Here is a 17971-nt window from a genome sequence, read left to right as displayed (position 1 = left end):
TATTTTTGTTTTCTTCATATTATACTTTTAAAATAATATTAGAAATAGTTATATTTATTACTGTATTTTAATTCTTTCAAAATATTTATGATAAAGTTAATTTTACCACAATGTTTTCATTTCATTTTCATTTTTTTTTTTTTTATATCAGCGAGTGTGTGTTTGAGTTGAATTTTATGCTCAAATGAATTTAGGGATATACAGATTTTTTATCAATAATATTCAAATTATTTGTGATGTTGATATTCTAAACTCAAAATTATTTTTAAAAAAATATGATAATAACTTTTTTCAAACAAATACATTGTTATTCATTTATTTTTCAATAATAGATATACTTAATAAGTATTAATTAAAAGCAATCTAATCATACTTATTTTAAGTTTATATAAAAAAAAAATCAAGTTTTTATGTTGAAAAATAATTAATTTATTGTTCATAGTTTTTAATTTACGTTAAAATGCTTTTAGTTTTTGACGATAGATAAATTCATAAAAGTTACGTCGATTTTAAAGACAAGTACATCGAGTGGTTGACTCTCGTCACTCCGCTTCACCTTAACTCTGGTTTCCTTCTTTAAAAACGCCATATATGTCACATTTTTAAAAAATAGGTCAAATGTAAAATTATAATGGAAATATTTGTTTGAGCATTCTTCTTAAAATGAATCAATAGCAACCTTTTTTTTCATTTAAGACATGTACGTTTATGTTACTTTATTATATTAAAATAATATTTAATTTTTTAATGTTTCATACGATTTTAATACATCATTTTTCGATATACGTATATTATCAAGCAATTATATGATTATTTTTAATTCTTTCATATGAAATTCACAAATTTACAACAGTGTCATAAGACAGGTTAAAGATAAAAAAATATCTTTAAGATATAATAACTTACTAATACTGATATAATTACAAAAGGTTTAAGAGCTTTTGGTTTTGGATTCTTTTAGCCAATTGGGAGGTATATTTTAAATTAGAGACAAAAAAAAATTGTACTTCACTAACACAAAGATAACTTAAACATGTGAAATAAAAATTTATAATGTGACACAAATCAGTATTTCTATTAGGCTCATTACGAAAATTTGAATAAATCAATATAGGTTATAAATAATATAAACAAAAATATAATAAAACAACTGACGAAAATAAAGTGATATAGTATAATATAGTAAATCAAAATACTATTTTAAAATTATTTAACATTGAGACACAATCATCAATAACCCTCAGCTTTCTTCGATATTTTGATTTTAAAATGAAAAATTAGTTTAAAATTTGAAACAAATATTAATTTACTAATTTCATAAGTATGCTTTTATGTAACATAATGATTTTTTAATAATATAATAGACACACAAAACCATTGTGAATTTTGTAGTGAACTTATTAAAAGTTCAAATAATCACAAATTGAAAAAATGTAAAGAAACGTAAATATGTATTATAAAAACAAATCACTTATAATGCCGAAAAGTAAGTCATGTAAGTCAATAATAAAAATAAGTGTTAATATCAGTTATGTCATAATAATTGTATTATTAATTACTTATTCGTATTTTATTTCGATAACATAATTCTTTTATTTACTGTTCGTTTATTAAAACCAAGTACGTAACTCGAAAAATTAGAAATGATTAAATTTACATAAAAACTTTTTCTGGTCATTCAAAGTTGTTTTTAAGTTTAATAAGAAATAATTTTATTCATCTATTGTTCTATAATTTTTATACCTTTTAAACGTTCACGAATTAAATTAAACATATGTATAAGCAAAAGAACAAAAAGTTGATAACAAAAGCCGTTAAAATACAGAAAGTTCAAAATAAAGTTAAATTTATTTTTAATATAATAACTTTTCATGAAACTTCTTGAAAATAGTTTGATACAATAAATTGTTCTGGAAAAAAAGTTAATATGTGCTGTCGCGTTTCCAGATTTACATCAATAGCAGGTAAGCCTTTGATATATTTCTCACTTACTATTTGTCCCTATTCAAATCTTATCTAAAAAAAAAAAATACTTTTCTTACGATCAGATTTACATATTGCTTAACAAATACTAAAAGAATATTTCAATGTTCTGAAACATACACCTGTGTGTAATTTAAATATTTTTCCTTCGTGCATTTTTAAATAGGTTGATACCTTATTTAGTAATTAAATGTTCATATAATAATATAATAAATTATGAATTAAAACAAAATTGAATCTCAAAAACACCATAGTTTATTATATTTAAATTTATGTACGAGTATTGGTAAAATTCAGGTTTCCTGATACAAATTATAGTTTAATAAATGTTTTAACGATAAATAATGATGAATTTAAATTAATTTATCTCTTCATAGTAACAAAATGAACGTTACAGGCTCACGAATAAATAAATATTAGGTAAATATTATTTATTTAAGGCAATTATAAATAAACTAATGTGTATATCATTAATATACACAATAGATAATATTATATTAATTATTCTCCAACATAAATGTTTGGCCAAGACATTTTTCCATGGTTGAACACTCGTTAAGGGAAAAGAAGAATACGATTAATTAAACATTAATCAAACTTAAAACTTGAAATAAGAATAACCATAATATTAATGATTTAGACAATTAAATATACAAGTATTCCTATGGTGTAAAGGACATAATTTTGTATTAGAAAATGTAGAATACCGTTCATTAAGTAGAGATAAATAAGTTAAATTGGCGGTGTGAAATTAATTATATTCCAAATTGTTGCACAGAAAGTCAAGATTTTTTTTCTTCGTGTAAATCTAAAAACTAGTGACAAACTTCAAGATGCGTATTACAAAAAAAAAAAAAAAAATAATTATAATATTATATCTTATAGTTGTTGACGCAATATTTTTTACGAATTAATTAATTTTAATTATATAACATAACTGTACTTAATAATAATATTTAACTAGTTGGATAATAATAATAATAATCATACATAGTAATCATAGTTTCAATAATACTTTGCATTTATTTTTAAATTTTTCGGCTAAATAAAAATAAATTAGCATTCAAATGAAATTTTATTCATTTTGTGGAAGATACCATTTTTGTGGTGAATAATGTTATATGTGAACACAGGTTCATATTACTTATTAAATAATAAAGCAAATAACATATAATTATAATATATCATACAAAAATCCTTTATCGACTAATTTTACTACTTAACCGCTTTTTTTATAATTTAATAACGATAAAAAATTCAATAACTTCAATTTTAAGTTCCTTCCATTTTTTCACATAATAACATTCCTTTGTTTGTTCTAATACATTTTTTATATCTTATTTAAGTTTATTTTACATCGGTATTTGTAACTATAACCATGGGGCTGCATTGCCACACGCCTGTATTTTATAAATATATAAATTAATTTTTAATAATTGATAATAATTTATGAAACAATTATTAATATTCACCCATAGTCTTACATTTTATTATAGTTATATGGATTTTTAATCAGAGCGAAGCATCAAGATTTTATATTTATACTTAGCACATACGTCAAGATGATAAATATTTAGTAAAATATGACAAACTAGTTTATTGTACGTACAAAATATAAATATTATCATTTATATGGTAATATAATAAATGTGGTTGAAAAGTTTAACTGTGATAAAATTTTCCAATAAGTGTACCTATCAACGCGCTTTATTCAACTTAATGGTGTATTGGTAAAATACTAGGTATATATAATAGCACTTAAAATATTATGCTTTAGAATATTTATGTATATTGTACATTTCACATAATATACGATTTGAATAGATGAAAAGGGCTTCAATAACGGGATAAATATGACCGTGAAAACATTTTGAAAATAAAAAAAAAAGGAATCAGCAAAAAGAAAAATTAAAAATTCAGTCAGCTTTCAGTTCGTCTTACATAATCAACAGCATACCACGTATTTCGATCGCTACCGGGTGATTTATGAGCCCAAGGACCGCAGTATATCCTATGTACGTATCTTAACACCTAGAGAATACATCGATAAATCAACAGGAGACCCTTTCTTATCTGTTCTGTGCACAGTGCGATGTGGACACTGATTTTCAGACTAAATATACTTTGTTTAACAACAACATCATAAAGTGTTAGTTTATTTTGAACATAATAATGCCTGCGAACATAAATTTGTCGGGTGTCATACTAAAAATATTCAATCAATTAAAAACACGAATAAAACGCATTCATAGGTTGTAATTAATTAAGATTTATGTCATAATCATAATATAATTACTATGATGTGTATTTTTCGAATTAAAAATCATAATTTTATTATATTTTATTTATATAAAAAATTCAAACGACTTAATTTGTAAATTGTAGAAAAAAAAACTATCTTTTTAAAAGAAATACTTGATATAAGCAAAAATAGAAACAATTCCATTTTGATATTGGGATAACAAACAAATGTGCTGAATTATCCCAAGAAATAACAAAAATAGTAGTGTCTAAAATATTTTGATATAGCACTTTAAGCTGTAACAATAACTTCCATTCACGAGAACAATTTATTATATACCTACAATAATATAAAAAATATCAAAGTAAAATATTAAAACAAGAAAATACCTATAATAAGAGTGATTTTGAAAATAAAGTTTAAAAACGGTCTGTCGTATGTAGTGTGTAACTATAGTATCGTTGTTAACGATTCAAATATTTGTAATTGCTACAATGCTAAAAATATTTCAATAGCAATTGATAAAAAAAAAAATTGCACTATTTGAATTATTTGTAATGTATAACTTCAGATAATGATAGTGATCCCGCACTGTTGTTTTAAAAAAAAAATGATTTTTAATTTTAAATATTATTTAATTTGATGTGCAAAAAAAATGGTAAAATATCTTTAAATCATGTCATAAAATTGATATTATACACGTTTAAAAAAATATATAGTACATTTAATACGATTTTGATGTGAACTTAATTAAAAACAAATTTACCAAAAAAAAAAAACCAATTTCAAATATTAAAACATTTAAAACAGAACAAAAGTTTAAGTAATTTTAACTTGAAAAGTTTTGATGAATCTACAAAATTGACTGATAAACGACTAGTAAAAGTTAGTAGATTCTCCACAAATAACCGAGAAAATCAAGATCCTTTAAAAGTAAAATAAAATATAAAGGTATATATTTCAACCTCCTCATTTTTAGATGTTATATTTTAAAGTTACGTTATTTAAACATAACCTAACCTTACAAAGTTAAATTTAAAGTGTTTAGTTATATCAATATCTTGATTTTACTTTCATCAACACTATTTCTAATTAAATTCATTTAAAACTATTATTCAAATTTATTTATAATTCAAGACAATGTGGTTTTTTTTTTTTGCTCTCGTGCATGTTTAATGTAGTACCTACTGCTAAAAATAATCAAAGCCTATACAATAATAAAATATTGAAATGTACTCGTAAATTATTTATACAACGTACGACTGTAGTAAAATCCCAAAAGAATACCGGATTCCCAAATGTTAATACTCAAATAATAATCATAACAATATTTAAAAATATAACCTATGAATGAAACAAAACTATTATTTTTTATTTGCGTGTTTATACCTTATACGTCATAGTATTAGTACTTGGAAACTAAAATACAGTATCATGTATCTCAATGCTAGTATGCTATATTATTGATACTGTGAAATAATAATGAAACAAAATGGTAAATATTCACATTCAATGAACCACTTGTTTTTTTAGTCAGATGCATTATGTATAATTATAAATATAGAAATATATTTATATTTATATTATTTAATGTATAATATTTTTATTTATCATAAATGGCACGATAAATACCTAGGAAAAAAATCATATTTCATTTGCAGTTTACTAATTGCGGCTAAAATTACTTTTTTAAATACCAATCGCGCTCTAAACATTTTAGGGTCAATAGACCGATTGCGCTCAAAAAATTTTACAATACTTAAAAAAAAGTTATTAATTAATCATAATTATTACATAATATATGAAAACACTGACCTATTTTTTTTGTGAGTATTAATACACAATATAATATAAATAACTAAATATATTTTTTCCCATTTTACAAGTTATTTTTTGATCGTCAATTATTCAAAATCAAATAGCAGCTATATTACATTGTAATTCGCTTCATAAAATTCCCGATACTGTTATAAAATATATTATACCCAGTCACTTTAATCAGTTATCAATCGATCAATACGCGAGTTTTAATTTTCAAGCATTTTATTATGTGTTATACAAGCGCAATTGGTCCATGCCCATTTCATTATGTATCTCTATGTCGTATATTGTGATATTTTGATTGCCAAACTATTACTGTGCAAATGTGTTAGGTACCATATTTTAAACTATTTTAACGATATATACGGATAATATGGGCAGTGCATACTTATATAGAATATTAAACAAATTGAAATGTAACGACATTAACGGAACAAACAAATAAATTAATAAAATAAAATCCATTTTAATTGTTTGTATACAAATTTTTTATCACTATTCGGGCAATCAGCTAACCAATTTTATGGTAAAATCTTCCGTAATAAAAACATCAATAATATGTAGTTTTAAGCATAGCAAGTAATTTATTTGCATTTTCATTGCGTGGATATTAAATTAATGTGTATTTAATGTAATTAATGTATATTATTATATATATATATAAACTATCATAATTTACATTAATGTACGTACATAGAGTATGGTAATTACATGTTACGTATATATTTGTACTTAGGAAAACGAGGACTAAAACTTATTTTATTTACTGAAACAAATGTATCTAATTTAATGACCCAGAGTTGGTATTTTCACGAGTAATATTTATATTTGTAAAACATAAAAGAATAAAAACTAGGTTAGAATTTATATATTTTAATTTAATGAGTATGAGAGATTTTGTAACAATATTATTTTTTTATTCGACATTTTCATATTTTGAATACATAATAAAAAATATATTATTGCATTATATATTATAACAGCGCAGTTAAAATAAAAAGTTTCTTACGTTTTTACGTTTAAATTTAAAATTCTCAAGAAACAGAGATTCAATTAAAAAAACAAAATGAATTAATTACCTAGGTATTTTCTTAATCTTTGAATAAATAATTAAACTCGGGTGATTAACATCAAATTAAGCACGAGAAAATAAATGTTTAAAGAACTATCATTTTCTAATAATACTATCAAAGTGGAATTTAGGTATATAAAAAATAAAAACAAATCACAAATGAATCACATTTCATAGTCTCTTGTGTTATAGATTGAGCAATCAGCTTTTCTACTAACAAGTGTTAACAATAATACGAAACGGTGAAAACGGAAAGTACTCACGTAGGTACTACGAGCCCTAAGTGCATGCAACTATGAACTATTAATATTATTTATTGCATAGCTTATTAGAATACGAAATAATGATTTCATTACGTTTCACGTGATTACACTAATTCAAATGGTTATTAAATGAAAATCGTTAATTCCTGTATTATTGCCATTAGCGTTCATTTTTTTTACATTTTTTTTTGATCGATACAATTTAATTTAAATGTATATATGTATTATTACTATTATTAGTGCATATTTATTTTACTGAAAATCAATTATTATGTAAAAAAGGTTGTGCATTTTTGCACGAATTGTAATGATAACAAAATTTAAATATCTTAATAAAATACTTTGGTTTTTATTGAACCGACTTACATTAAAAATAAAATATAAATTTAATCGAGAGTGAAACGTAAGATAAACATGTATTAAACAATTTTTTTTTTATTGAATAAAAAAATTACAATTAAAACAAATCCAATAATTTATTTAAACAATGTATGAATGTACTATAATGTATAAATAAATATTCAAATATACATTTTATGCAAATGTCAATGAACTAAATATAAATAATTAACTCATAAAGATTCGAAGTAATATTTATTCAGTTTTCATTGAAAATATACCAATTGTAAATATAAATATCATTATTCAGTATAGGTAAACATACATTTGATTCGTGTGTGCTTTTTTTGAATTTTCTATTAACTATGATATATATCTGGACCATATTGATATTTAAAGAAGTATGTAGTTCTTTTTCAAACTTCAGAATGTTAATATGCAAACAAAAAGACAATAAAATAACTGTTGTATTTTCTAATGGTGAATACATGTTTTGTCACCATTAGATATTAAAGCAATTTTGTTAGTTACAACTTACATGACACATAATAATATCTAAATATTTTAGAAAGTTCATAAATTTTACCCATTTACATGCGAATAATAAAAATGGACAAAAATATAATTTAACGAAGGTATACAAAACTTTACACAATACGTTTTAGCATTTTGGCTAAAAACAGAACTGAAAAGGATTTTAGTATTAACGAACAATCTGCATTGTTTATTATACTGGTAGGTAGCAATGACAGCTGCCCGTGAAACATTATAAGCACAACATGTGCATTTGAGAATTTGATTGCAATTATAGATAACTAAATATTTGGACTTAAAACGTTACGAAAACCTATTTGAAAGTAATATGCAGTAATAAATATACTAAGTATAAAATTAAATAAGATACACTTGATTAGGAAATTATCCAGAGTAACATAATATAGAATATTATAAAAATATAAAATGCAAACTTATCCGATAAGATAAATGTATAGAATAATATGGGTTTAATATTTTTCTTACAAATAAAACAAGTTCAACTAAAAAAAGCATATTTTTTTAGAAATATTAAATCAATGATTTGATACAGATTAACTCACGTTGTGATATTTTTATCAACTGCGGTCCATCATCCGTTGGGACACCCAAAATTATAAATTGTTCAATAGATTCTTATTATTTCTCATATATGATTACACTAATAAATTGTTACAGTATGATTATTATTATTACTATTTATTAATAAAGTAAATCCAAGTAGCTAAAAAACGGGTTATTTGACAACTGCCGGTTATATAAATAATAATATGTATTTAAATATATTGCACGTTACCTTTTTTTAATCCAATAATAACATTTAATATTAACAAACAAGTTTTAAAGATTAATTTCCCCAATTAAAATCTCTGGAGAAATGTTTAAACGAAGTTATCTATAATATATTAACTAATTTATTTTAGAAACTTTACACGATAAATCAATAATGATTGTTCATTGCTCACAGCTATTTTATAAAAATTATTCGCCTATAACTTAGAAAACGATCAAGTAGGAGTAATTAATAAGCATTTGTATAATATACGTATATAATCATTATCACTCAATAATTTATATTTACAAATGTATCAAATTTATAATTAATACGGTCAACTAAAAATATAACAAGACACAACTAGAATACTGCAAGAAAACTTGTTTATACCTAACTGCACTACTGCAGTGATATTACATTCCCAATATGCCGGTATTGGTTTTATTTTCAATTTTCCACAAATATTTTTAATCTCCATTAAATACTTACCAACCTGAAGGATTTAAAATGAATTAATGATTTTGCTATTGTTTTTCTCGTTGAAAAACTTTATATCATATCATATAATATCAAAAAGATAATATAATGAATAAAAATCGCAAATTTATACTAAAGTGAGTTTAACAATAATTCATACTGTTTGTCTAGTCAGAAACGATGTATATTTATTTTTTAGTCTAATTTTTTCCATTCACTGTACTGTATTTAGTACTACAATTATGTTAAATGTATGATCCTATGGGTGCCTATATGAATTTGTTCAGCGGGACTCATTATCCTATTTAAAGATTAAATAAAAATAAAATGTAATTTAAATTTTTTTCGATTTACTCTAACCATATTCCATACGTGTTAAATAATACCATAGAGTTACATTTTTTCCAATTATCCTAGAATTCTGCCTATAAGTACGAGATAATAATCTCACCAACAACACAAGTTTCAAGAAATGCACTGCTCATATTTGACAGAATCGTGTTTGTACACTTCATAAATATAATCGATGATTTTAATTTTCCGTTTGACATAGTTATACTTTCCTGGCACCATAATTTATTTATTAATTATTGATCATTTTACTTGCAAATACAAGTAGAGATGGTAGCAAAAATCATTTGATTATTTTTTTTTTAGTTTTATTTTTTTACGATTTATTCTCCACAATAGCTGTTTGCTAAATACCATTATAAATTGCCTTATAGCTATTTGCACTTAAAATAGTTTTTGAAAATTATTTTGAATTTCTATACATAATAGTATGCAAACAATTATGCAAATATTATAATTATCAATACCATTTTGTCCCATCTTTACTTTTGGTATCTTCAAGGTTATTTCTATTAAAATATAAATTGTACACGTTTGAAGAGACCCATATTTCACTTATCTCGTCAAATTGGTACTAGCATTGTCACTATCGATTATTAATTTCAACAAGACCTTCTTTAAGATCTACTCCAAACTAATTCGTCTTTCTTATGGTATTAAGGTCATTATTGTTCATTCAATACTCAATACAGAGTACTTACAGACTAATGCTATTTCAATATACGTATGTAATTAATGTACACATTACAAATTATAGATTATCAATTATTTATAAAATTAACGTAATTTATATCCAGTAATGCTTATAGGTATTGGTGTTAACTACTTTTATGAAATATATATATATAATACTTTATAACATTAAAATATTTAATAGTTCATTCTTTAAAGTTATATTTAAAAAATGTTAACTAAAATCTAAAACGGTGGATACATAGGTACCTAATATTTCAAAGAGAAAATAACATGATGCAATTAATAACAAATTTGTATTCAAATTAATTATTTTGACAGCTAGGTACTTTGTGTTGAGTGAATCGTGTGTAATTTTATATAATCCTCATCCCAAACCCATATATTGTCTAATTAATTATATAACAGTAAATTAATATGTTGAATAGTTACGATTTAGCATTTTTATTTATTTAACCGCTAACATTGTGTATCTTAAATTCTGACCATTTTGTATATTACTAGCAAGGTTTATTTATAATATTACATTTCCAGTTATAAAGCCTTAAATATCGCATAAAAATTAAGTTTCACTATGATCAAATTACATAATCTACCTGATATACATAAAAAATAATTCCAATTCCAATTAATAAAATACCATAATAATTAAGTAATTCATAAATAAATCAATTAATATATTACGTGCATCCAAAAAATTTAACAATTATATATTTTGAAATTAAATCTGATATTTAAATATATCAGAATGTACATAATTTAATAAATACCAAGAGTTGAGTATAAACACTATAATAAATTAAATCCATTAAAAAGACATCCTTGAATTCCAACCACTTTGTATTCGATTGTATTAGTCAATTCTATTTTATGATAGTTACAATAAATATAGAACTGTTAAATACCCTACGTTTTTATATTAACGAGTACCAAATCATCATTGAACTTCACCATTTAAACCAATACTATTATACAAACAAACGAAATATTTACAAATTCCTTATCAAGCATTAAATCGGCATATATCATCCAAATATTGGATAGAATACAAAACTACCCATAAATATTGTATTGACCACTACTTTTCACTCATGAATCACCAAAATCTGTTTATAGTCATGTAAGACGCAATAAACATGTCTCAGGGTTCGTCGAATCAGAAAAATGATTCCACAACGCTTACAATTTGTTATTGTAAAATGGCACATATGAAAATGTCATTAGTTAATGACTCTTTATTAAAGACTTAATTTTAAAAGTAACGAAAATATGCTTATTGTACAAATAAATTATGTTTAGAACGTTTATATAATAATAATAAAAAAATATATTAATGAGTATCACGAGGCATACAATGTATTAAATTAATAGAATAAACGAAATATTTTAATATGTATTACATCATAGCACTAATTTCAACCGGATTATGTTATGTAGGTATAAAAAATTATAACATGAGCGAATGCATAAAGTTCAAAGCAAATTTTCCATAAACATTTTCAATTTATTAAAAACACTTTATTAATCAAATAACTATTTTAATAATTACATTTTTAATCAAACTCTATGCATAATTATATGCATTATACAAAATAATATTTTTAATGGCGTATCTACATATAATAGTTTAAAACAAATTTTTCGTATTTCAATTTATAATATTTCAAATAAAAACTAGAAAAACTATATTTTGCAATATTTAATTAATTTAATGTTACATTATTTTCCAATGCTCTAATAATTCAGGGAAATTGAATTTTACTTTAATTAATTCATAATATATTAAAATGGAAACTATTTAAAAATACGATTTACCTAAAATATAATTTCTAAATAACACTCATAAAATAATAATATCATCAGAATCAAAAAATTAATGTATGAGCAATCAATACTAAAAATGTTTACATTAAATGATAATATTGTACATGTTATATTATATTTCTTATGAATTTATGATATTCTTTACCATATTGTTTAATATTCTATTTGTATGTTAATTTGAAACATCGAATAATAATTTATAAAAGTAATAATAAATTTATTTTTAAAATAAATCGTATTTACTTATGTGTTATTTTTAAATAAGCAGTATACGTATAACTAATTTGTTAGGTTAAAATATTATTCCAATTTAAATAATAAATATATTTTTAAAGCTTAAAATTACAAACTTGATATATATTTTTAAAATTATTCCAAATAATAACGTTGTTATTTGTGTAGATTTCTAAGACGATTGTATTCACGATAACACCATGTTTAATATTTTTTTAAATAAAATTTAATATTTGTATAGTATACCTTACGAATGTGATGACACCGACTTTTGCGATATCCTCCTCTAACAATTTCCACATTTCAGTGAGCAACTCTTTTTGCCGCATAGTCAGCGGTTCCGGTGGAGGCATAGCCGGTGGTTCTGGCGGAAATTCTTCTTCTTCCAGAAAAGTATTTTGCCTGCTCGAAAGCCGTTTGTTGTGTCGTGTTGAGCCATCTTCGCCCGTAGAGTCTTGCTTGGAGAATATTGATCCCCTTCTGGTCGTCCCCGCGTTTCCCATCGAATTTGTACAATATACACGGATACACGAAAAACAATTATAGAGAGACAAAGATGTTCACTATCATTTTAGATTCTTCGTAATCCAAAAATTCAACTAAAATAACATAAATGTAAAAAAAAGATTAATTTTCCACAAAAAAAACATTAAAAAAAATATTGTTTTGAGTTATTTTTCATAATATTTTAAATACAAATATTACATATATTATGACACACTAATATCATTAAAACATGATCCAATATTATGGTTGCTAAAAAACGGTTTTATCAATTTTTTAAATTGTATAAAAATTTTAAAGGGATATATTATCTTCAACAATATGCATATTTAATATAGTTAAATGTATATATTAATTAATTATATACATATAATTTAATAATAGGTAAATAAATTTTCATAAATACTTACAAGATTTTTAAAATCTAAACTGAAATTTTAACGGAAGAGTTAAATGATTTATTAAATTAAAGATACGAGTACGAGAAACATAATAAAATACATTATTTACTACATGAAGACATCAACTGGAGTCAAGTATACCAAAAATAGTTATTTTTCATAAGAATAAAAATATGAAAATATTGTATTTCGCTAGTCTTGGCCTGTGTGTAGTGTTTTAAAGTTATTTTTACACCAATTATCAAAAATGTCTAATTATGTAACTACGACTATACCTTTAGGTTGTTAGAAATGTGACCAATATACATATATATAGATATTATAATTATTTGTTTGATCATTGAATGTATTATTTTCACTGATTTTACTAAAAAGAGCAGGTAATAGAGTATTTTATATATTTACTAATTTATCATAATTGTATAGATGCAACTTAATACTAGCTAAGTATATTTAAAATGTTTGTACTATTAAAAAAATGATTAACTTATATTATAGTATATATATATATATTATAAAACGTTTTTAATCAAGACAATCGACTTAAGTAAACTCAGGACAGCATGTGCACTGACAAAAGCATTTTGACTCGGCTTTTCCCATTTTTTCGAGCCGACATTATTTTGTTCCTTAATATTTATTGGGTCCACTTACTTATCGATCATAATAAATTATAAATATTTTTCTTTTTAAAAATTATATGTCAGTTATTTATAATTATGACCACAGCGTTATTTATTTACAATATAATTACATCACTGTTGTTTCTTCATTTTTCTTCCAATTCAATATATTATGATTTTTTTTATTCATTTTAATAATTGAATTATTACAATTTGAGATTCGAAAATCAAAACATGGCATTTTTTATATCAAAGTAAGCTTATTGAAAATAAATTTTACTTCATACGACCCACTACTATAGATACGTAAATATTAGAAACATAAGATTTTTTTTGATATATCCATATCAATACAGTTTCAGAAGAATATTTTACTCCTAAATCAAATACAAGCATACTAAGGAATCATTTTTTTAACATGTTTGTTTAACACTATAATAGCATATATATACATTTTTAATCTATGATATAAACATTGTTTTAGAGTGTGCCAATTAAGTAAAAATGAAATTATTAATATTATATTTTACATAAAGTGATATTAAAATAAAAAAGTATATATATCTATTTAGTATAAAACTAAAATATATTTTTTTATTTTTTTTATTTTATCGAATAATGATACTAACAGGTGTACTAACTAACTACTAACTTTAAAGTGGCGATTTACTTTAATTACACGATAATAATAACTCAATAATTTAAAAGTAAGTTAAATTTTCCTCCTTAAAATAATGAAAATTAAAACTTTTCTTAAAATATTTAGAGTTTAATTTTAATATATAATATACCTAATTGGTTCTATTAATTTATAATTATTAATTTTTTAGTGACGCTCAATCGTACAAAGCTAATTATATACCCGTATTTTCTATCATGTGATTTTATATGATTATTATGATAATCTTCTTTCCTTATTCTTAATCATAATATAGGTACATTGAATTGAACTTATGATGCAATCAATAAATTGTATTTTATTTGTATTAACGATATTTCTTCAGTTACATAAAAAAAATGTTATGTACAGTTTTTGTAAAACATGAATAACGATCATTAATCTTTATATAAAACTTTTAAAAAATTGTTGGTGTGTCTACATTATTTAGTATTATTGTCAGAAATAGAAGTGTTATTAAAGTGACTTTTAATTTAAATTTTTTTGTATGTGGGTATTTTATCTTTAATCATTTTAATAATTTTACTAAACAGTTTATGAACTGTATATTATTTAATTTTTATAGAAAATACTTTTAAACGTATGTAATATCTTATATTATAAAGTATTTAAATAATAAAAGCAACATATCTATAAAATATGTTATTTTATTTTATTATATTTTAAGTTAAACTTGAATAGTTTTATACTTGCTATAAATACGAAAATCGATAACATTTTCACTGTCACACTTTCATATAATAAATTATAAATTCAAAAATGTTTACTGTAGAACACCAACAATTTTCATACATAATATATTACTTTATTATATTATACATTGTGTATGGCATAATGTGAAATTTACAGTGGAAGCTTGTAATTTGGATGAGAGTAAATCATTTTTAATATAAGGTTAATATTGTAATATTTGATGATAGTTAACATCACTATAAGCAGATGTCATAAAAAAATAAGATTTTATAATAGACACATGATAAAAACATAGAATATACTACACAAAGCTTTCAAATGAAAATATAAATATTTAATTAGATAAAATACAGGGTGTCCCATTTTTTTTTTTGTTTCATCATTAACTTTTTTTACCTAATTAATATAATAATATAAATAACCATATTTATTATAGTGCTGAATATTTTTTGATATGTCTTATTGCCTTAATATAGTTACTATTCTTTTTTTTTAAAATAGACAGGCTTAGAATCCTCTTCATTATGGTCGAAAAATATAATCTATAGTCTGAGGTAGGTGGTATCTTGTGGCTTACATATAATCATACTTGTAATAATTTTATAAAGAATACTTATGTTTACACTATACAGTATATACTACGGCCTAATAGACTGTTTAGATATAATAAATATGTATTTACTTTTATTTAATTGAATTTAACTTTTATTCGTAAGAAAGTGAAAAAATAGGAATGGATCTTGATTATTTTTTTTTAACACAGTTCATGTGATAAATCAGATTCAGGGCTTTGATAATATTTGAAATTATAACGAAAGTTGTATCAAAATTTAATAAGTCAAAAAAATATATTTTTAATTTTAAAACTCAAGTCTCCATGCTTTAGTAGAACAGTCGTATACTAATGAAATACTAAAAAAAACTATTTCATTGCCTAATTTAATGATTTCTTTTCACTTTTTTGACAAATAATATTGATAGTTTATAGTTTTAAAATAATCCAACGTATAGTCAATACCAAATAGTGGGAATATTATACATGATATAATATACTTTAAAATCGTATAATATTATATTATTCGTATTGGCACAAAATTACAATGTACTGAATATATACTATATAGTCCGTACAGTAGTCTATATACGGTTATTCCAACAAACTAAAACAATAAACAAATATAGATTAACTTCTCACCCATATCATAATTCAAAAATGCTTAATCGAATTTCTCCTCGCTGTTATATTATAATATAGGAGTACATAGTATTATAAGAATGACAGTGGCTATGATAAAATGATGTACCGAAATGCCTTCACCGAGAAAAACTCGAGCCCATTAACTCGATAATACGGAAAAATATGGTTTAATATCGAAATTATGACGATATTATTATTCGCATAACCATTCGAAACCAAAAATATAACGACGTCTTGACGCCGCCGTGGATGCGGTGGCCGAGATTGTCGTACAACGTATAACAACGACGAAACGTCTAGATATTATAGCGTTAGTTCCTCGATATTATTTTACTGTTACGAGTAAAACCGACTACCGAACTAAAACAATATAGTAAAAATAAAGTGCGCCAAACGGCGAGGAAAGAGCCTCCTGAAATGTACCAAACTTGCAGTTATATTACCCGCGGTAAACCTATATAACAGTAAAAGTAAACACGCCACGACTCAACCGATTTGCGAGCGAGCTCAATAACCATCTAAATAACGTATACGAAACACTTCGGATGTTGTTCATTCTAAAAACGAAAATATATAAACTTATTGTAATAAAAAAATGCATAATGAGATCGAAAAAAAAGCTGTAACAATATTTATGCACAAAAATTTTAAAATTTAATCGACAATAATAGATCCATTCAGTCGTATTTCGTACAACGGTAAAACTCATATTATAAATAATTTGTATAGTTTCCCGTGTTTTCCAGGACCTCTGCGCGAGGCTATTCGGAGAGATCCAGTGATCTTCGGATATCGTGATAAATAATATATAATATATAATGTAAACAGTGACCGTACGTACCAGTGTCGACGGAAAGCTGAATGGAAATTCGGACGGCAAAGAAAAACGCAACAGCGACGGGGGCGGTGGCGACGACGAGGACGACGATTTTGCGAGAGACTGACGGACGTGGAAGAAAAGTTGCGACGGTGGTGGACGCAGCGGTAAGACTGGTCGGCGCGCCGCGTCCACGTGTGAAGTTCTCGGTGGCGTGGATGGCGCTCAAGTTCGGACAGCGCGTGCGTGTCACGTGGTCGGCGGACGGGGCGGGTGGCCGAGAGATGTCGCGGTGCGCGATCGGACGAAGACGCCGTTGAAGAAGAGGTGTAGTTGCGTACTGTCCGTCGATTTTACAAGAAATTTCAAACATGGCCCCGGAGGATTTACAGAGTATTTAATTTATGTATATATATATATAATCGTAGGGGTAAACCCTCTTGTAGAA

At 24.0% G+C, this 17971-nt stretch overlaps 1 protein-coding gene across 1 annotated transcript in view; it reads right to left on the bottom strand.

Moving 5' to 3' along the window:
- Positions 1-17711, bottom strand: part of LOC113549237 (neuroglobin-1-like) — a 90744-nt gene extending 73033 nt beyond the window's left edge. The window contains exons 1-2 of the mRNA XM_026950445.1: positions 17548-17711; positions 12855-13207 (exon numbers count right to left, since the gene is read on the bottom strand). Of these exons, the coding sequence (XP_026806246.1) occupies positions 12855-13111 (257 nt within the window). The 5' untranslated portion in view covers positions 13112-13207; positions 17548-17711. The remainder of the gene's footprint in view (positions 1-12854; positions 13208-17547) is intronic.
- Positions 17712-17971: the final 260 nt, after the last annotated feature.

Source organism: Rhopalosiphum maidis, chromosome 1, assembly GCF_003676215.2.
Source record: "Rhopalosiphum maidis isolate BTI-1 chromosome 1, ASM367621v3, whole genome shotgun sequence".
Classification (NCBI taxonomy): Eukaryota; Metazoa; Arthropoda; class Insecta; order Hemiptera; family Aphididae; genus Rhopalosiphum; species Rhopalosiphum maidis.
The sequence above is the reverse complement of the archived record's forward strand: the minus strand, read 5'-3'. Positions and strand labels throughout refer to the sequence as shown.